Source organism: Miscanthus floridulus, chromosome 3, assembly GCF_019320115.1.
Source record: "Miscanthus floridulus cultivar M001 chromosome 3, ASM1932011v1, whole genome shotgun sequence".
Classification (NCBI taxonomy): Eukaryota; Viridiplantae; Streptophyta; class Magnoliopsida; order Poales; family Poaceae; genus Miscanthus; species Miscanthus floridulus.
The window spans coordinates 145,025,857-145,047,110 of NC_089582.1; the positions used below are offsets into that span (position 1 = coordinate 145,025,857).

General features: G+C 47.0%; 2 protein-coding genes across 9 annotated transcripts; both read right to left on the minus strand.

The window, feature by feature from the left end:
• Window positions 1-552: 552 nt before the first annotated feature.
• On the minus strand, window positions 553-2,337 carry LOC136542727 (probable pectinesterase 66). Its single transcript, XM_066535298.1, has 4 exons — window positions 1,897-2,337; window positions 1,462-1,678; window positions 900-1,369; window positions 553-800 (listed from the first exon to the last, which is right to left on the minus strand). Exons 1-4 carry the CDS (start codon window positions 2,151-2,153, stop codon window positions 647-649), a joined length of 1,098 nt encoding a protein of 365 aa, XP_066391395.1. The 5' UTR covers window positions 2,154-2,337; the 3' UTR covers window positions 553-646.
• A 2,327-nt stretch (window positions 2,338-4,664) lies between these two features.
• On the minus strand, window positions 4,665-20,998 carry LOC136542722 (protein HUA2-LIKE 3-like). Of its 8 annotated transcripts, none has more exons than XM_066535290.1 (13): window positions 20,677-20,998; window positions 18,028-18,125; window positions 14,698-16,881; window positions 14,022-14,484; window positions 13,369-13,477; window positions 13,175-13,287; window positions 12,905-13,086; window positions 11,800-12,265; window positions 11,081-11,711; window positions 10,771-10,845; window positions 5,283-5,370; window positions 5,064-5,154; window positions 4,665-4,952 (listed from the first exon to the last, which is right to left on the minus strand). In XM_066535290.1, the coding sequence occupies exons 1-11, from the start codon at window positions 20,800-20,802 to the stop codon at window positions 5,327-5,329; spliced, it is 4,491 nt and encodes a 1,496-aa protein (XP_066391387.1). In that variant the 5' UTR covers window positions 20,803-20,998; the 3' UTR covers window positions 4,665-4,952; window positions 5,064-5,154; window positions 5,283-5,326. The 8 variants fall into 8 exon arrangements, with proteins under 8 accessions (XP_066391387.1, XP_066391385.1, XP_066391386.1 ...); XM_066535288.1 differs by having other exon boundaries at window positions 5,064-5,106; window positions 5,230-5,370; XM_066535289.1 differs by having other exon boundaries at window positions 5,230-5,370.
• Between the last annotated feature and the right edge of the window lie 256 nt (window positions 20,999-21,254).

Consider the following 21,254-nt stretch of genomic DNA (forward strand, 5'->3'; position numbering starts at 1 on the left):
AGCCTCTTTATATGTTTAAAATGAACTTAACATACTGCACCCCACCACGACATTATAACTCTTTAGTTTGTATATCTTTTGTACTATATTAATCAGTGGCCAAACTAGTATTTTGTACGATCGTGTTGCTGTTCTACTCCTTCGGTCGGCTAAGCTTCTTGTCATTCAGACCAGAGGCTACAGGCCTACAGTTAATTTTTTCTCATTTATGGGTTGGAAAAAGATATGTTTTCAGTTTTCACGATAGTTTGTAGAACATAAGTGGCAAAATATAGAAAATAAATGATGTTTAGAACAGCAACCTACAATGCGATTTTGTAGTAGGTGGGTCTTAACTCTTTGAATTTTTTTAATGATTAATCGCAAATATAGCATTTATTTAGGGAAAATGTAAATGTAGTATCTAGTCGGGTATTTGAGGGCCGATAGGACACTTATCGGCCGATAAGTTCTTATGTGCGTTCCTCCAGCCGACAACCAAGTGGGCCATATCAGGCCGTTGGGGTCCAATCGGCACTCAGGTGGCCGACAGGATTCCTTCACCCACTCACATCAGCCTTTTTGCTCGTTTGCAACGCAGAAGATGATTAATTAATTAATTTCAGTTCCTTCAGAGTAGCAGCTAGCTAATAATAATCTCTGTGGACTATGGCTGGTTTGACAGCCAGCCATCGTCGATGAATCTGATGTCCACGAATCTTTGCACCTCCTCCTCGGTCAAACGCTTCTCCCAGCCAACTCTTCTGCTCATCTCCGACCCTGGTCCCGTGCACTCAACCTCTGCAAACGTGACGCTCCACCTGAAAAAAAAACAAAATGAATCATTTCGCACGCACGCATGGCGAATGCATGCATGGCGCCGCGCGCAGCAGTGGCATGCACGATATATAGATGCTTACACGTTGCCGGCGGCGTTCCAGGCCTGCCAGCCCTGCGGCACGACGACGCCGTCCATGCGCGTGCGGTAGAACACGACGGCGGCGAAGGCGTTCCACGCGCGGCCGAGGTAGGTCTGGCCCTGGCCCTGGGCCGCGCCCGCCGCCTGCACGGCGCCGCCCTTGAACACGAGCCCGCCGGGGCTGCCGGCGGCGACCCGCGCGTGCGCGGTCACCCACCCGGGCTGCGGGCCCGGCGGCATGTCGGACACGAGCGCGCAGTCCTCGTAGATGGACTGGCCGAAGCCGAAGACGAAGTCGACGGCGCCCCGGACCTGGCAGCCGCGGAAGTAGTGCCGTCCCTGGAAGTCGCACAGCGTGTCCTGGAAGCCGTGGAACTCGCAGGCGTAGAAGGCGCTCTTGTCGCCGCCGACCAGCGCCGCCACCGCCTGGTTCTCCTTGCTCAGCTGGTCGTCCGGTGCCCTGTACGTGTTCTGCACACATCGCGCGCGTTGCCCGTTGCCCGTTGGCGAGGCTTGCGAGCGTCGATCGATCAAGAAGAAGAAGACGACGATCGAAGGATAACCTTGAAGGCGATGCCCCGGGCGACGAAGTTGTCGGCGAGGACGGTGAAGGTGGCGCTTTGGAACGTCGGCGACTGCTCGTCCACCGTCACGTTGGGGCGGCCCATTATGTCGTCGATGCCGGCGTCCGCGTGCGCGTCGAAGCTGATGTCCGTCGTCGACGAGCCGTCCCCCTCCAGCAGGATGTAGCCTTTCTGCTTTGGGATGCTCACCTTCTCCCTGCAATGCATGCATGCATGCAAGTACCGACATATTGCATTAACTGCTAGATGCTAGCTCATCGCTTCATCAGCAGCAGCAAACAAATTAAGACTAGAGTATGTTCCTTCAATTCTTTTTAATTTCCACATAATACCAGAGGTTATAATATCGAATGAACTAGTACTAGCTAGCACAGAACAGCAGTAGAGTAGAGATAAGTGTAGAACGAAACGAACCAGTAGGTGCCGGCCATGACATGGATCTTGATCCAGTCGCGGTTGCCGTCCGGCACGGAGTCCACCGCCGACTGCACCGTCCTGACGTCACCTCGCCCGTGACAGTCCACGGTGATGGTCCGGGACACCGGCGCCGCCCATGCCAGGCTCGGCGTCGTGGACAGCAGCCCGAGCAGCAGCGGCGCCATTACGAAGACTACTACTGGCATCACTAGCAGCGGCGACGAGATGGAGGAGAAGCAAGCAGACGCCTGCATTCTTCTGTGCGTATTTTGGCGTGCGCGCGTCGAAAGACGATTGTTCTGATGAGATGATTATGATGATAATGATGATGATGTGGTTTGGTGTACATATATGTACACGACAGATATGACGACTAGTACTGTGGCTTCCGTGTGCTCATATGGTGCATGATTGTGGCCTTGACGAGTCGTTTAGCTAGCTAGGGCCACGTTTAGATTGTAAAAAATTTCAAACCGATGAATAGTAGCACTTTCGTCTTATTTGGTAAATATTGTCTAATCGTGGACCAACTAAGCTCAAAAGATTCATCTCGTGATTTCTAACTAAACTGTGCAATTAGTTATTTTTTTAACTACATTTAATGCTCCATGCAAACGGCTAAAAATTGATGTGATGGAGAGAGAGTGAAAAAACTTGGAATTTGGAGGTAAACAAGGCCCAGGTGCCGTGCATCAATCAAACGAATCTTGTGAGATTTAGATGGATGCACGTGGCCGCCAGCTGCATTAATATGAGTTGACAACAAGTAAGCCCTGGCAAAGGCCGACAAACTTCAGAACTAGAATTTTTTCTAACGTACACTCCTCGGCATTTCTATTTGCATTGCACGCGCATTGCTGACGTATGTAAGAGATTTTCTTTTACGAGTCTTCACTTCCTTAGATACATAATAGTAAACTTATTTGTAGATACAAATATTGTTAATATTTTCTGTAAATCTAGTTAAACTTAAGAAAATTTAACCAGCACTCTTTTTAGGATGAAGTTTATATATCAGTCTACCTATTATTACATTTATTAAACAAATATGCATAAGAAGGCCTATCCGCGATACCAAGAGCACGTTTGCATCCTATTAAAACATTGATTCGATCTCTAATACGATAATTTGACTAAAGGAAAGATTAATAATACATTTTGGAAACATTTTTTTTAATAATTCTAGTAATGATTTTTTAAACAATTATAATTCTAGTAATGATGATCATATCAGTGCAAATAAAAAATGAGATATTAAAATGCACGTCAAATGAGAGATCTCTATTTTTGTATGAGTACATAATTTTATATCATATAAACATAGTGATGATATCTCATATTTATTGTAGTGTGATCTCACATTGATTTTATGTATCTCATCTCAAGTTCTAAAGCACTTAACTGTAGTCCCTGCATGCTCCTGTGCGATGACGCCATGTTGACAATGCCTAGTTAGAGAGAGTTATTAGTTTTCAGATGGCCATGTGCACAAACGACAAAGTCGGAGCTGAAGCACGGCCATGGCCTCGTATATGTATGATGACTCAGCACACGGGACGCGTGCATATGCTTGTCTTGGCACGCCAAAGTGGCATGCCAAAAAGGAAGGCTAAAAGATTCAAATGACCAGTTTAATATAGGGTTAATTAGATACATGACATTACAAATATCGTGGTTCAGAGATATACCATTACTATTCATGATATGGGAAGCGTACCATTATAATTTTGCATATCTCTACAATATACCATTACTTACCCCTTTGACATGTGTATCGCAATTTAGACCAAATTGATTACCCTCATCTTCTTCCTCTCACCTCCCTCTCTCGTATTTTGTACGAGCTGTTCACTGCTGGACATGGCCGGGTGTGTGAAATATCTGTGCGCAGTGCGCACCTCCCTGCTCATTAGCCCACAAGTATCGCGCTCTCGCTGCCCAGCTCGTCAGCCCCGCCACTGCCCACTGTGGCCGTGCATGCGCACCTCCTGCTCCCGGTCCGCCACAATGGCACATCCGCGGCACTGCTGGCTTGCGAATGGATGGAGCACTCCAGCTTGTCCCTGCGGCACGCCGCACGCTAATTAGATGGTCACAGCGGAGCTAGCTACTCTACAATAATGGAGCTAGCTACTCTATAACTAATAAGCGAGAGGTACATCACGTACATGGACCTCCGTGCAGCCGGTGCTCAGGCACACACGGAGTACTGGCAATCCAGGAGTTGCTCAGGCACCTATGAGAGGGAGAGGGAGAGGGAGGCGAGAGGAAGAAGATGAAGGCAATTTGGTCTAGAAATTGTGATAAACAGGTCGATGGGGTAAGTAGTGGTATACTTCGAAGATATACAAAATTATAATGGCATACTTCCGATACCGTGAATAGTAATGATATATCTCCGAGATATTTGTAATGACATGTATCTAATTAACCCTCTAGTTGAGGGACGAAACCAAGCACCGATCGAGATAAATCTGAACGACTTACGCTAAAATATCCCACCATGGTTTCCTTCCTAGATTGAATTTGAGTCGTCGACGAGCGAGACTAAATTTGGGCAGTTGCAATTAAATCGTAGTAGAAACTAGTTGTACATTCCCAAACCCAGACCTCAGAAGAGCCAAACAGCCTCGCGGTGTGTGGCGACTCGGCTGCATTCGCCGCAAGAATATATTGAGCCATATTTACGTCATCAAAAGATGCCCAATAAAGTCTACAAGTACAAAAAAAAAATCATTTGAATTTTGGCCATGTGCTCCACTGTCAAACTACAAACTAAATGGTCATAAAAAAATGATTGTTCGATGCAACAGTGTTACAGGAACGAAATACACAGCGATGTCGACAAGATGGTGGAATGCTAAGGTTAACAACATGCCTCGCACCCTTCAGACGACTGGCCTGGCTCCCGTTTCTGCATTTGCAGAACATTGCTACAGCTACATATGTACAGTGGGTGGGTTGCGTCTCTTATTTTCAAGACTTAACACTAAGCACATCAGTGAACGGAGACATTGAAGAATGCTTCACAATTCACCAATGACAAGGAAAACCTAGAAAAAATAATCAGAAAAAAAACATGTGTCAGATCAATAAACAAAACGACAACAGATGCGCCAAGAAATAATATAACAAGTATAGTTTATAAAGGACGAAATGTGTACCATAAACATTGCCACAACACCACCCAGCCCTGGCAACCAAGCGCTGCAAATCAGCCATGATCAGAGTTGAGTCGCAGAGTCCGATATCATTCTGAAATAATGCAAAAGAGAAATAGTATGTAGGAAACTTAGTGGGGAATGCTCTTATTCCACACTTCACGAGTACCTTATCCCAAGTAAATCTTGCATCTCAGAAGTTAAATTTGTAAAGGGACTAACGTGTAAGCACAGTAGTTCCAACATAAAACTTCTGATACCAGTCATCAATGGTATCTATCATAATCACGTCTTCCATGCCTCCTCCAACCTGATTTTACAACAGAGACTAGCATTCAGCTTCAAGTGAAAAAAAAGTGACTATTAAAACATTCGGAGCTTGTGATGATGGAAAATAATGATATGAGCCTAGAGGACTGCCATCAGAAGGAAAAATGAAATAGAATACCTCCTCCATTGGAAAACTGGAGGTTCCATTGAGTGTCTAGAATCTGGAGGGTGCTTGGATCTGTTGGCCCGATTGGATCTCAGATTCAGATCTGAATCTACCAGAGGCAGCTTGACCCTTGGCCGCTTGGATTGAATGAAAAATACAATGGCCTATTTTTACGATGACACTTCCTTATCTTTTATAGGCAAAGGGGACTCTCACTTGCTACAGCATATTCCAACCACTAAAGTGGATGCTAAGCATATTCTTAACACTAGGCTTGGAAGCCAAAGAAAGTAAAAAGTACAGGAAAAGTAAAATACAAGTGCTTTAGCACTAGGCTTATCTATCAATCTCCCCCAAAGCCTTGTGCCGAGCCCTGGAGGTGATCTGCTGTAGCCCAATCATCTCCCTCATCTTCTGGAACTTGGACTTCCCCAGCGACTTGGTGAGAATGTCAGCCAGCTCATCGGTAGTGGCAATATGGCTAGCCTTGATGCTTCCGTCCTCCAAGCAATCTCTGATGAAGTGGTACTTGATGCGGATATGCTTGCTTCTTTCATGGAAGACAAGGTTCTTGGCCAGAGCTAGAGCAGACTTGCTGTTCACCTTCAGCTCAACCACATCCACCTTCCCGCCAAGGAGCTCTGCCAGCATCCTTGACAGCCACAGCGCCTATGTTGTGGCAGTGGTGGTGGCGATGTACTCCGCTTCACAGCTTGAGAGGGCCACCACCTTCTGCTTGAGGGACTGCCAGCTGACCAAGCAATCAGCGAGGAAGAACATCGTCCCAGTTGTGCTCTTGCTGGTATCCACATCGCCGGCGAGGTTGCTGTCGCAGTAGACGACGAACCACGCCGTGTCGGAGGCCCTTCCGTAGTGAAGACCGTAGCCGAGGGTGCCTGCCACGTAGCGCAGGATTCGCTTGACGGCCTGCAGATACTCCATCGTCCACCGCTCCATGAACCGGCTCATGTGCCCGACGACGAACGCGATGTCCAGCCGAGTATGGACCAGGTAGCGCAAGCTCCCGATCAGCCGCCGGTAATGGGTTGGATCGACCTCCTCCGTGCTCTCCCGACTCAGCTTGAGCTTCTTCTCCATCGGGGTGTGGGCCGGATTACAACCTGTCATGCCGCCGAGCTCGAGGATGCGCTTGGCGTAGTGGGTTTGGCGGAGGGCGATCCCGGTGGCATCCTGGCGCACTTCGACGCCGAGGTAGAAGCAGAGGAGACCGAGGTCGCTCATGTCGAACACCTTCTTCATCTTCGCCTTGAACACCTCCACCTTCTGCCCTTCAGCGCCGGTGATGATGAGGTCGTCGACGTAGACGCTGACCAGTAGAACGTTGCGTCCGCTGCCCCACCGGTACACCGCCGCCTCATGCGCGCTCTGCTTGAAGCCCATCTTCTTGAGTGTGGCGTCGAGCTTCGCGTTCCAGGCGCACGGTGCCTGACGCAGGCCATAGAGTGGCTTGCGCAGGCGGTACACCTTCCTTTCTTCTCCGGCGACGGCGTAGCCAGGTGGCTGGCGCAAGTAGACCTCCTCCTTGAGATCGCCGTTGAGGAAGGCGGACTTCACGTCCATGTGGTGGACTTGCCACCCCTCTTGAGCCGCCAGCGCGAGGACACGGACTGACTCCATGCGCGCCACAGGGGCGAAGGCGTCGTCTTAGTCGATCCCCTCCTGCTGAACGAAGCCGCGCGCCACCAGCCGCGCCTTGTGCTTGATCACCGCGCCCAGCTCGTCCTTCTTAAGCTTGAACACCCACTTCAGGGTGATAGGGCAGTGGCCGTCAGGCAGTGGCACCAGCTCCCAGGTGCGGTTCTGCTCGACGGACTTGAGCTCCTGCTCCATTGCCGCCCGCCACACCGGATCACCCTACGCCTCAGCGTAAGTGGTCGGCTCACCGGCATGCGTCAGATGAAGCTGGGCGAAGAGCCTCTCGGGCTGGTCCTGTGAAGACTAGTCGCCGAGGATGCTCGCCACGGTGCGGTATCGCAGAGGCTCATTGTCGTAGTAGGCATCCAGGCGGTCTTCATCGTCCTCCAGCGGTGTGGCGTCCTTGACCTCCGGCTGCCCTGCGTGCGCTGGAGTCGCAGCGGGCGAGGTAGAAGACGCCGAGGAGGTCGGCTGGTACGCTGGAGAGATCGGCTGTGATGATGTAGAGGTCGGATGCGGTGCTGGAGAGGTCGGAGCTGCTACCGATGGACTGTCGACCACCGCCGATGGGTTGCCAAGCTCCCCCGGATTTGGTGATGGCGAACGAGGCGAAGTTGGTGAAGAGGTCAGCACTGGTGATGAAGACCCATACGTCGATGAAGATGCACCTTGTGCTTCCTCAGCACCTCCAGCCCATGCGTACTCGACGGTGAAGTCGCGAAGCGCGGTCGCCAACCCATCATCCACCGCCTTATCCCATGCCCAACCGCGTCCTTCATCGAACACGACGTCGCGCGCCACGCGCACACGCCGTGTCGTCGGGTCGAGCACGCGGTAGGCCTTAGCCCCCTCTGCATAGCCGATAAAGACCCCCGGCGAGCTGCGATCATCGAGCTTGCCGACGTGGTTCAGCTCCTTGACGAAGGCGAGGCAGCCGAAGATGCGCAGATAGCTGACCGCCGGCTTGCGCCCGTGCCAGGCCTCATATGGCGTCTTGCCGTCGAGCGCACTGGTCGGAGAGCGGTTGAGCAGGTGTACGACTGTCATTACGGCCTCCCAATAGACCGTCGGCATGCCGCGCTGTTTGAGGAGAGCGTGCGCCGCTGCCACCACCGTCTGATTGCGGCACTCGACCACGCCGTTCTGCTGCGGTGAGTAGGGCACGGAGTAGTGGCGTTGAATCCCCTCGTTGGCGCAGTACGCCACGAACTCAACTGCCATGAATTTGCCGCCGTTGTCCGTGCGGAGCACCCGGAGCTTGCGGCCGCACTCCTCCGCGGTTGCCTGGTGGCGCTTGATGGCGTCCGCAGCTGCTACCTTGGAATCGAGCAGCACGGCCCACATATAGCGGGTGGCGTCGTCGACGAGCAGTAGGAAGTAGCGCCGACCTCTAGGAGTGGCCGATGACACTGGACCGCAGAGGTCGCCGTGCACCAGCTCGAGCTGCTCGGTAGGAGGCTTGACACGGGAAGGGACGACGCTTCAGCTTGGTCACCACACAGGTGTCACAGAGCTGCTCGACGTGGTCGATGCAGGGCATGCCGCGGACCATCTCCTTCTTGCCGAGCTGCTTCAGGGCTTCGAAGTGAAGGTGCCCGAAGCTGCTCGTCCTTCTTGCCACCTGTACATGGAGCACATAAAGGCGGTTGCTTCCCCGGTTCACCTTGGCGAGAAGACGGCAGCCTCTATCCCAGATGTGCAGCATGCTGTCCTCAATCTCCACCCGCGAGCCGTTCTCGTCCAGCAACCCGACGCTGATGATGGAGTTCTTCAAGGCCGGGATGTAGTACACCCCGGTGAGAAGACGGTGCTCCCCCGTCTTGGCCTTGAAGATGACCGAGCCGACGCCCTTGATCTCTACGGCGGAGGCATCACCGAACTTGACGGAGCCCTTCACGCCGGAGTCTAGGTCGGAGAAGAACTCGCGCCGACCAGTCATGTGGTGCATTGCACCAGTGTCGAGGTACCAGCCGTCGATTTTATCATCGGCGGCACCTTTGCCGAGGAAGGCGTGGACGCGCGGTTCATCGAGGTGGAGCTCGGCGGAGCCAGCCGACCTGGAAAGGGGAAAGCTTGGACCTTTCACCCCCTCCCCTGTGTCTTGCCGCAGCTCGACGCACCCGTGCGCCAGGAACAGGGTGGCATTCTACTCTTCTGCTTGCACGACGTGAGCCTGCCCACCGTGGCGTGGAGGAAGGCGGCAGTCCTTGGCCCAGTGGCCAGTCCTGCCACAGTTGTTGCAGGTGTCATCCCGGGTCACCTTGCGCTCGCCGGCGGCGCCGCCATCAGCACCGACCTGGCCCCGAGGTCCCTTCTCCTCCTCCTTGCCGCCGCGTGGACGCCGGCGACGCTCCTTGGAGCCGGACGAACCGGATCCTTCCTCCTTGTCGAAGGCGCGCCACTGCTCCATCGTGTATAGTAGCTTGCCTCCGGCGGCGCTCGGCTCGGTGTGAGGCCCCTCCTCGCGGTCCTGCACCAGTCCTGCACCGCCTTGATCCTCCCGGACACGTCCTCGACGGTGAGCTGCTCGAAGTCGAGGAGCGTCTCAATCGACATGACGATCTGCGCGTACTTCCTCGGCATGCAGCAGAGGAATTTCTCCACCGCGCGCTCCTCCGTGAGGCCGGTGTCGCCGTTGCGCGCCATCTGCTTCATCAGATTGGTAAGACGAAGGGCAAAGTCCTCGACTTGCTCACCAAGCTAAAAGGCGAGGCCTATCCACTCCCCTCGGAGGCGCTGCAACGTCGCCCGGCGCACACGATCTCCACCGATGCGTGCCGCGACGATTGATTCCCACGCCAGCTTTGTCGTAGCCTTGTTGGCGAGGGAGGCGCCGAGCTCGGTGGGGACGGTGGCGCACAACGCCTCCAGCGCCCGGCGATCGTCGTCTAGTCGACGCCGCCGACGTGAACCGCCTCCCACAGCCGTCGGGCCTGCAACTTGACCTTCATCAGCAGGCTCCACTCGTGGTAGTTCGACTTGGTGAGCATCGGCCAGGGCGTTCTCGCTCCGGAGTCGCGGTAGACCGTTTGCAGCACTGGGGAGCGGCCACGCCGACCACGACGCCGCTCTGGCTCCGGCTCCCGCTCCATCTCGGCGTGCAGTGTTGCGACCGCGTCTACCGCGGCCTGGGCCGCAGCCGTCGCCTGCCTGGCCGCCTCGGCTGCCGCCGCAGCCTCTGCGGCAGCAAGGCGCGTCGCGCGATCGTTGGCTCTGGCACCCGCAGCGGCGCGCGCTCTCGCGACCTGGCTGGCGGTGGACATGGCGTTCACTCACTCAATAACCCTCTCGAATCTGATACCAGATTGTTGGCCCGATTGGATATCAGATTCAGATCTGGAACTACCAGAGGGCAGCTTGGCCCTTGGCCGCTTGGATTGAATGGAAAATACAATGGCCTATTTTTACAATGACACTCCATTACCCTTTATAGGCAAAGGGGACTCCCACTTGCTACAACATATTACAACCACTAAAGTGGATGCTAAGCATATTCCTAACACTAGACTTGGAAGTCAAGGAAAGTAAAAAGTGCAGGAAAAGTAAGATACAAGTGCTTTAGCACTAGGCTTATCTATCAGGATCTCCTATGAGGCATAGGCCACCCAGAACATGGACCTGGTGGAGGATTCAATGGTCGTCCACAGTGAAATTGGTTGGGTGGTGCTTCGAAGTGATCTGGACATGGGGGGCCTGAATGATTGTAGAAGATAGTGCAATGAGTGATAAATAACATGAACTGCACGTTGCTTGAAAAGGAATAGGATCAACTGGATACTGATAAGAACAAAATTGGCTAAACATAAAAGTTTAATTCATGAAAAACACAAGTAAATCCGGTATTTCAGCAAAATTGTTCATAAATAAACGGGACCAGTTGGATGCAAAACTAAAATGTTGCATTGGCAGAAAGAGGAGGGGGGAATACCTGGTGGAAAGAACGAGGGAAACCTTCCACCATCCATAACTTCATGGTGCATTTGCCCCCTATCATGAAAGTGGCGCAATCTATCATCGAAGTGATGCATTCCATCATCAAAGTAATGCCCTCCACCATCAAAGCGATGCCCCCTATCATCAAAGTGATGTCCTCTATCATCAAAGTAAGGTCTTCTATCATATCCATGGTGTCCTCTATCATGTCCAACATATTGATATCTCTCAGGATAGGAAGGGGCCGGAGGGCCACAATTCCAAGGCTGTGCTCTCTGCTCTGGTTCAGGTGGACATGGGAACTGATTCGGACCTGGTGGGTGTGGCGGTGGCTGTAAATGGTATCCACTATTCGGCAGTGGTGCTGGTGGTGGATGGTGATAGTTATTTCCATGGTGTGGCACTGAGGGCCCACATAAGCTGCCATGGGGCCCAGAAGGGAATGTTGCAATAGGCTGTGGTGGTGGTGGTGGCGGCGGCAGCGGCGGTGGCGGCGGTTGATATATCTGATTAGTATGCCCTGCATATCCAGAATTGTATGGTACTGGAAGCTGTGAAGAAGCTATACATGCATCCACGTTGCCTCGATTGTTTGCAGCAGAATAAGCATGTTGGCCTTCAACATTCTGCAAAGAACATCACAGAGTAACTATACTCACCACAAATCAAATTCCAGAGCAGTTTTCCTGCAGAAACAAAATAAGAGCTACATACATAGTTGGCTCCTGGATGGTGTTGCTCAACACAATTGGATGCCACAGGCAATGCGCCTTGCACCTGAGAATCTTGAGAGACAAGACGTGATGGACGTGGTAATGGTGGCGGTGATGATGGCAATGGGGGAGGGGATGGAGCTTTATCATCAGGTAGTGGCGGAACGGAACTGAGATGCTGATCAGTTCCTATAGAAGTATCGTTATTAGTCAGATCTTCTTGACATCCAGTACTGGCTTCAGCTCCAGATGACGGGGCTGCATCCTCCATCTCAAGTTCACCGTCCACTTCTTCCAATAGGAGTTGATGCTTTGTCACATGCAATTGACATGCCTCTTGTTCATTAGCACCAGTAGCTTCATGTTCAGGAGTAAGACCTTCAAAGCTCCTCTCCTCAGAGGACCTCCCATCCTCATCTTCAAGTAGTTTCGTGCAAATTAAATTTTGAAGATGAAGACCAGCGTTGCTGTGAAGAATAATCAATCATATAAACGTGGGATATGGTGAACAGATAGTTTTTAGTACAAAACGATGGTACAGCAGTTCAGCATGCATAAACGCAGTTTGTTACATATGCTAAGTGAGACCACGCTCAAATACAGATCCAAAATTTTGTTTGAAAATTTGACATTTCATATTTTTGTTCAGTCGTATAAGCAACAACACTAGTCAGCAGTCATTCAGATAACCTTGAAGTGTCATCATGAGTCATGACTATTATTTATGTCCTTTAAACTTTTTCAACATTTCTTGAAAGATTTTCTAGTATTGATAATACTTTCACTCATTTGCTACAATCTGACAGGTCCCAAACATACAAGCACTGAAATTGTATAGCAGACAGTTCCAACAATGCCAATCTGGATTGAAGGAAAACAGAAACAATTTACCTACTGGCTACGATGATGACATGCTATCAGCACCAAACTCATGTACTAACAGTTTTTTTTCCTTTTGCAAATTATGTAAGATTACCAAAACCAACACAAAATGTAAATATGCAGAATATTTTGTGTGCAATAGCAATAAACAGCATAAACAAGCCTCAGCAGTACACTCATTTTAACCTCAGAAATGGGTTCTTATTCAAAAAGTAGAGGCCTACCTTCCATATTCATCAACAAAAAATGCCTCATCATCCCGCAAAGGGTCATTCAGAGCTCTCTCTCTACCTGAAGGACGGTGGGAGCTTCCAAATGACGCATCATTAAGAGCTTCAAGCTCTTTAATATGGTGGCGAATGATGTATTCTGAAAGGGTTTTTCTCTCAAGCCAGAGCCTCAAAACCTAACCACCAAGAAACAAAGCGTGTGAAAGAAATGTGAAAGAGCGTTAAACTTATCGTATTCTTTAATCAGGTACTGAATTCACTTGCCTTAAGACACTGCCTCCGATTCTCCCAAGCAGAATTTCCAGGTGGTGCAGAAGCATATATAATTCGTGGCAAGACTGCTTGGATGAGAGAAGGATAGGCACCACCAGGTCCACCTACATGATTCATGGCAGTAGCTTAGTAGATTTAAATCTGTCCATTCCCATGAAACAAACTTAAAAACATTATGCACATACCTTTCTGATTGCGACAGTATCTGATTATGGAATCGACAAGGAAGAACAGATCGACCCTTTTATATAAATCACTTTCCTTTTCCAGGTGTTCAATAATAATATCCATTACCTAGATTATTTTGTTAAAAAAAGAACAGAATCAAATCACATCTGCATCACACAACTTAAAACTGATTGATTGGTCCAGTGGCTATAAAAGGGCATACTTTTAAGATTGAATGCAGCAAAAGCTGTTACTGTGCTCAAACAAAAAACCTGAAAATTTTTAATCTAGTGAAGATTGTGCCATAGTGGTTAACATAACATACCCACTAATTTCTAGCTTGTAAATAGCATGCTATGTCATATATACAAAGGCCACGAATTGATATACAGGAAACTATGGTGAACAAAACAGCTATGGTGACCATATTTCTATGATGAGCAAAATCAGCCTTTGGCATGAAAGTTAATCTGTAAATGGGAACCTAGGCATGAGTTGATATCATCACAATCAGGGGCTTCAGATGAATAACTTAGCCTTATCAAGCTACCAAATGTACAAATACAAGCAAGTTAACGGTAATAATAAAACCATGAGAAATTAATCTAAGATAAACCACAGTGAAACCGCATGCCTTTAAAATTAAGGTGAGGAGTTTGCAAGGCCTAACCTCCCCAGCAATGCCATGCTTAGCACAGTCCAGTGCAAGACGTGTTGCACGAGATATACTTTCTTTTGTTCGTGTTAGTGTACCAACGCAAGCTTCAAACGCCCTCCGTGATGAATGGGCTTCATTACAACCTGCTAACAAGCCCTCCGGTTGCAGATTATCAAAAGGAATCTCACCACTATCTTGTTCAGTATGAACCCTATCTGATGCAGACCTTATCGAATGATTTGAAGGTGAACACCAGCTACTTGATCCTTCTTTGAGTGAAGGGATATTCACCAAAGGTTTCGAAGCAAATTTTGAATCTAGAGAACTGTCCATGAATGAATTTGATTGAGAGAATATATGGGCATGTCCATCAGCAACTAGTTCTTCTGTAGGCATTGAATCTGAAGATAAGCTCTTATCCTTTAGGTTTATTCTGTGGTCAAGGTCTTCCGGTGCAATAACTGAAGAACTATGCCTACAAGATTAAACATCGAAACTATTATTAACCATGTCAACATGATTATGAACATAAGACTTGAGAAGAAGTGAAGAACTTAGTAAGTTACAAGCATATGGCTCCTAAGATTTGCAGTAAATCAATTAATGCAAGAACATGTAATGCCAGTAGACAAACATGCCTACATAACAAATTGAAGGTTTGTTTTTTCACATTAAAGAGAAGACTTACATTTCAAATGCTCTGGTGCTTGTGTCAGAATGAATACATGGAACTTTAGAAACCAAAGAAGAGGCACTTGTTCTGTCACGCACACTAACTACTGATTTATCTAAAACAGTGCCAACATGCGGCACAGGATCACAGCTGCCGCTAGTATACAAGACAGTAGCACTTGCTCGGCTAATTGGCTCAGAAGATACATCTATAGTTTTGCCAAAACCATTAGTAGAGCCCTCGATGGATTCCGTAGGCTTATTTCCACTTGCGTTACATGAAGGTAGTCGATCAAACTTCGCAAAGCCAGGCTCTTCCAATTTCATGGAACAGGCCGTACCTTTTACACAGCCATTGCTATCAATCCCAGTATGTACAACCAAATCAGGTACATTTTCACTGTCTATGCAGGTTTTTTCAGAAATTTTGTCCTTTGGTACACTGTCACTGACATAAGTTCTCAAATTTTCACTGTCTATGCAGGTTTCTTCAGAAACTTTGTCCTTTGGTAAACTGTCACTGACATCAGTTCTTAAATCCAAAGAAACAGGAGGGAGGGCATCCTTGTTCAACATGACAGCTTCTGTGATATGCTTTTGGTCAGTTGGGACATCTAAAGGAAGCACAGTCAAAGATACCTTAGGGCTTTTAGCCATTGCAGATTTGGGACTTTCAACAAGTGCATCTGCAGAGTTTTTAGGAGGGGACCTCTCTGTTGAAGCAGTGCAGCCTTCCAGGGTAACCTCCTTTGACTTTGTAACTTCAGGCAAAGTACTCACAGTCTCAGATGCATTAACAGACATAGCTTCTAAGAGACGATGAAGGCGTTTTGATGGAGGCAAAGCAGCTTCTACATCCAATGTCATAACCATTGGTTGCTCTTCATTGTTATTCATACAAGAATTCTGAACTTCTCCTGGCAGGTCAGAGTAATTTGTTTTGGGTGAAGCATCTATGCCAGGAGGTACATCATCAGCTGATTGATCCTTCCCAGATATTGCAGACGTTGCATGCTTAATACATGGATCAAGTTTAGCTGGCTCTGTTTGGTCAAAAGAATGGCCAGGTTCATCAACCGTGGCATTCTCCAGTGGACACCTTTCCATTCGGACTCTTGCCCTTTTGACCAATGGCAAGTGCTCATCTCCATCTGATCTGTTAATTTCATTCCTTAAATTTGGAGAATATACAAGATCTCCAATTGACTTAGGCTGCAATGCCCTATCCATATTTTTTAGCTCACTACTGACAGGATTATTAGCACGACAAGTGTTTGCCCTTCTTTTTCTTTTAAAAGTTCGGGTGGTGGTCATGGGAAGATCAACCATTCCATTCAGGTTGACTTCTTTATCCCTGACTCCAGTTTTAGATACTTCATTACTAAAAGTGCATTGTACACTATGTATGACAGTACATGGGCCTTTATCATCATTACTGGTCCCAGAGGCCACAAGTTGACTGCAGGTTCCTCGACTTGGATGTGACAAGACTGCTTCCTTTGTAGCAGAAACAGAACACGGGCTTGGTTTATCATCCTCAATGCACTTACGGTGAGCAGAATCTTCTTGCTTGTCACCAGGAATCAAATCAACAGAAGGCAGATTAGTACCATTCATCAGACCACCAGAATCCCGGCTTGTTCTTAATTCAGCACCTAATGAACTTCTTGATCTCCATGATGACGCAAAATTACCATGTGTGCAAGCATTTTGTTTCTGTGAATCTTTTTGTCTTTTCTTTGAGCATGAACTAGCATGCAAAGGAGAATGCTTACTCTCATGAAGGATAGATGACTTTTCAATAGGATCGTCATCTGCAGAATCCACAACACAATGCTCACCCTCCATTGTGTTGATAATAGACTGAGTACCTACCATGCTGTGATCCATGCAAGAGGAGGGACAATCCTCCATTTTCTTGTCATTGCCTGGATCAGAACCATCATCAGGACCTTCTGTATCCAAACTGCTGCTGTCATTGACATGATTCTCGACATCTATCTTCAAATTATTTTCAGTAAAGCCACTCTTATTATTATCATTATTAATGTCTTTCTTGTCTTCCTTTAAAGAATCATAAATCTCAACTATTTCCTTAACTGCTCGGACAAAATCTGCTCCTTTCCCATGTCGCTTAACAAGTAGAGATTTTTTCTTCTCTTCGGTGAATGCCTCAAGGTCAGCATAGTTGCACAAAGCACTACAATATAATTGAAAAGATTAATGTCAGAAAAAGCATTGCATATTGTGGGATAGGGATTTAATGAATTAAGTAATATATATATCCAAGCTAATAGCTGCCACGACGTAGAACTCCTGCAAGTTACCAATGTCTTTAGGCTAACCCACTTCAATGTCAGAAATTGTTAGTGATGCTAGTATAGAACTGGACATTAAGTAAGAAAAGAGATCACAGAATTAAGCTTCATAAATCATAATTAACTAATACAAGATTCCTAAAACTAGACATATCTTTCACTGGTTCTGAATTTATCAGCACATGAAGTTTATTCTTCTAGATTCTTAGAGTTGCCAGGAAATAAGATACTCTAAATAAAAATCATCTTGATTCATGGTATGAAATGAAACCATGCCAACACCACCACACTACAAATGGCACTCCACAAAAATTGGACGAACAAACCCATTCAATACGGTGTCCATCTAGCATGGCGAACCAGATAGATACTTAATTCCCCACTTGTTGACTGTGTACTAACATTACATTGCATGAATAATTTTGTCTGAGAACCTCTTCACAGACTGTTGTCCACTTTTGTCATCTATAGCTCCTTTCATAAACAATCATCATCTGGGATACTGACTTGGAATGTGATCATCATGTAGTCCTTTTTATATGCATTCTTAAATTTGTAAAATTGTACGAACATTTAGCAAAATGTGTCAATTTGTAAGATCACATTAGGATTTTTTTCTCAGAAATCCAAATAAAACTTAGAATTTTACAAAGGGTAAACTGACTTACTAGGATCCTACTGACATGTAAGGCTAAAAATAAATAAATCCTAAAAGTCTAATGATATTATATGTTCCTTATCTCAACTAAAAATAAAAATCCAAATAAAATCTTAGAAAAGGTTAAACTAATTTACTAGGATCCTACCAACATGTAAAGCTATAAATAAATAAACCCTAAAAGTTTGTAGTTTACTAGGATCCTACCAATTTCATGTGACGACATGGCGAAGAGTCAAATTATTTCTGAATAATATACATCTTAAGAAAAGAGCTATCTGGTCCAAGCAAACAATGTATATGGGATGAAGAGGAACATATATAGAATATCAATCGAAAAGGAAGATCTTAAATTAAAAGTGATACTCACATCTCTTTAGTTCCATAAAAGTAGACCAGCAACTTCTTTTTAGCTACAATAAACTTCTTTTTAGCTGCAGGAAGGTCCCATTGCTCTGGTTCAGTTATCTGTAACAGTATGGGAATTCAGGGATTGAGATCCTCAACATGGATATTTTCAGTTTCAACTCTACAACCACGCGCATCTCCAAGAGTAAAAAAAAGGCTACGAGTGCATGAATAAGGTGGAGATTATTAGAGGCAGCTTTGCCCAGGAAATCTCAGCTTAATGGCATGGTTATGTGAAGCAAGACTTATAAACATGCCATACAGATGAAAAACAAAATGGTTTCCTGAAATAGCCCAAAGAACTTCTGAGAGAATAGAGACATTATTAAAAGAAACCTTTGCCGGCAGAGCCAAAGAAATACTCTCTCCGTCCATCCTTGATCAGCGCCTAACTGTGTTTGTCTCGGGTGGATGTGCTTGGCTCTTCGGGTGGGTCGCTAGTGAATTTCTATCTTCACTGCGCCACACCTATTTCTCCTGCATGCTAGTGTCCGTGGGCAGTGCAGTTTTAATGCATCCCATTCCGCCAACAACATCGTGCCTCCTACAACGCGGAGTTAATAGACTAGGTACTTGTGTGTGTGTGTGTGTGTGTGGGTGGTGGGGGGTATTCCCTGGTTGGTCACGGTGGCAAAACCAAATGTGGTCGCCGGATTTGGATGGCTGGAGTACACCGTAGATGAAGAGCTCGAAAAGAAAGTAATTGTCTATCACTTATAACCATGAAAATCTCAACAGCAAATCTAGGACTATAGGTTAGTATCAAAGTTCATGGTGATCGAGAATGTTATCCTATGCATATTAACACCTACGTAATGCTACATAACACGCAAAAGTAAGAAAGCCATAAAAGTATAACTGCAAGAAAATGAGAAATGAGTATATGACAGAGAAGAAAATATCTAGAGAAATCCGTGTTCACAGCAGACACCCCAATTTAAGTGTGGAACAAACTGCATAAAATTCTAGAGACATGTGCTGAACTTTAGAGATCTATATGTATCATTTCACTATTGATAGAGCTCATTTCCTCGTCGTTTATGAAATTTCAGAAACAAAAATAAACGAAGAAGCAGCATTAAGATCCTGCCCCTCAATGCTCAGAATATTAATCGATTAGTAACTGAACCTACTTATGTTGCCCTTAAATACCACAGGTTAAAACTCATCCGAAAGGAGCTTACCCGTATCACCTATACCACAACTATGCCTTGAGATCTATAAATGTTGACGTGGACTGAGTATTTGATGAACTGCTATAGAAAATGAACAAAAACAAACCAGAAAGTACTTCAATTGGTGGTTATCAAAAAATTTCCAAATCCCACACTCATGACTCATGAGAAAGAAAACAAGAATTATATCAACCAAATTCATGGTGCCCACCAACCTTAAGAGCCAAAATCACCAGGGCTTTAAATCATGCTCTGAGAAACTTCATCATAAACCAAGTGAGAGTGGTGCAAGGTTGGCTTCAAATGCAGAGAGATTATAAGGATTGACAGATCCTCTTTAAAGGATATCGTGTTTCCATTAATGAAAACATCAATGGCTGCTTCCAAATCTTCACCAGTTCAAGTACAATATATAATCCTTAGAGGACCGAACTGCCGAGGAATATAAAACAGTATGCAAGCATCAGAAATAACGAAGCCAAGTAGCCAAGTATCAAAGAACCATTTGAAACTTCACAGTTCCATATGCCCAAGCTAATTGCACATTGGCACTGTGGCGGTGTGGCCAACCGTGACCAACCAGGGAATACCCAAGGTGAGGAAAGACAAGCATTGGACAGGGATTCTAAAGAGAATCATAGTGAATGGAACCGAACAACAGCCTGAGAGACACCAGTTGGTTCCCCAAAAGCTGGCACAGTTCTTCCACAACCAGAAAATCACCATGTTGCATCCAAGTACCTAAACCGTTCAGAAACCACTGAAACCAACACGTTGGCACTAACAAGCAAAACACTTAGCACCTCTGATTGGCCTAAAGGATCAGGATTTAGTTGAAATATAGACTATAACCCTTGGTCACAAGCTTATGGCATGGGGAACCAACATTTGCTCCAACAAACGTTTTTTATCTAGCACATCTTCATCAATATCAAAGGTAAACAAGCTCCCATATACCAGCCGATTAAACTCTACAACCCCGATTAGCAGAAGGAAGAGATCTCAATTGCAGTAATCATTCACTTATCAAGGCAATCAATATTTGAGAAACAATATGACATTGCAGTGAGAAATTATACTTAGGGCATGGAACTAGTGGAAACTTGCGAACTGGTCAGAACAGATTCACGGCAAGTTGGTCACCACTGATCTCATATACCGAGAAGCCCCTGAACATGCCAAGCCTCACTAAAGGCAGCACAAAAACTAGAACATAATTGTAAAGGTCTGCCAAATCAAAATGAGCAGCCATAGAAACCTCAACTTTTAGTAGGGATTACCGTCCGTAGTAGCACCGTAAAAAAAAAGACTGCTCTCGTCAAACGACGAACCCTAGGCAAGCTCTCCAACTATAGCTAGAATCCCCAAACTGCGTGATGCCTAAACTAGTGCCGGGGGCGCCGGATCAGAGAGAACAAGTGGCCAGTGCTACTCACCATGGCCGGCCACGCCGGGAAGCCCTTCATCTTAGCGAGCACGAGGTCGCCCACCTTCCACTGCGCCGCCGCGGCTGCTGCGGCGGCGGCAGCCGCCGCCCCGCGCTTCTTACGGGCCGGCGGCATCGCTGACCCTCCCGCCCACCCGCCACCAGCGCTCAGAAGGAAGCTCCGTTGCGGCTAGCACCAGAAGCGGCAGCGCCGCCGGATGCTGAAGGGGTGGAAGCGGGTCCAGACTTCGTGGTGGTGGCGGCGGCGGCGGCGGCGAGGGAGACAGGAGGCATGTGGCGCCGGAGTGGGATGCCAGAGTCCCGGTTAGGCTTCGAGATTCTCCCTTTCCGATTTGATTTTACTGGCTCTCTTTTCCAACTTTTTTTATTTCTATAGTTTTTTTTCTGTTGCTTTTTGAGTTTTTGTTATGTGTTTTTAGGAGTTTCTTTTGGCAAGAAAGATTTTTTTTTTTTTTTTTTTTTTTGCTGCTGACTAGCAAAAATCCTAAAAGGCCAATCACGCCCATGAACTTGAGGTATATTGAAGGATAGGTGCTTATAGCCACGTAAGCACTAGTGTAAATCGTA

Coding starts and splice junctions, on each gene's coding strand:
- LOC136542722 (XM_066535290.1), bottom strand. CDS start 20,802: ATGCCGCCGGCCCGTAAGAAGCGCGGGGCGGCGGCTGCCGCCGCCGCA. Junction 13,288..13,368: donor ATACTGTCGCAATCAGAAAG/GTATGTGCATAA, acceptor TGAATCATGTAG/GTGGACCTGGTGGTGCCTAT. Junction 11,712..11,799: donor ACCATCCAGGAGCCAACTAT/GTATGTAGCTCT, acceptor TGTTCTTTGCAG/AATGTTGAAGGCCAACATGC.
- LOC136542727 (XM_066535298.1), bottom strand. CDS start 2,153: ATGCAGGCGTCTGCTTGCTTCTCCTCCATCTCGTCGCCGCTGCTAGTG. Junction 1,370..1,461: donor CCCGGGGCATCGCCTTCAAG/GTTATCCTTCGA, acceptor CGATGTGTGCAG/AACACGTACAGGGCACCGGA. Junction 801..899: donor TGGAACGCCGCCGGCAACGT/GTAAGCATCTAT, acceptor TTTTTTTTTCAG/GTGGAGCGTCACGTTTGCAG.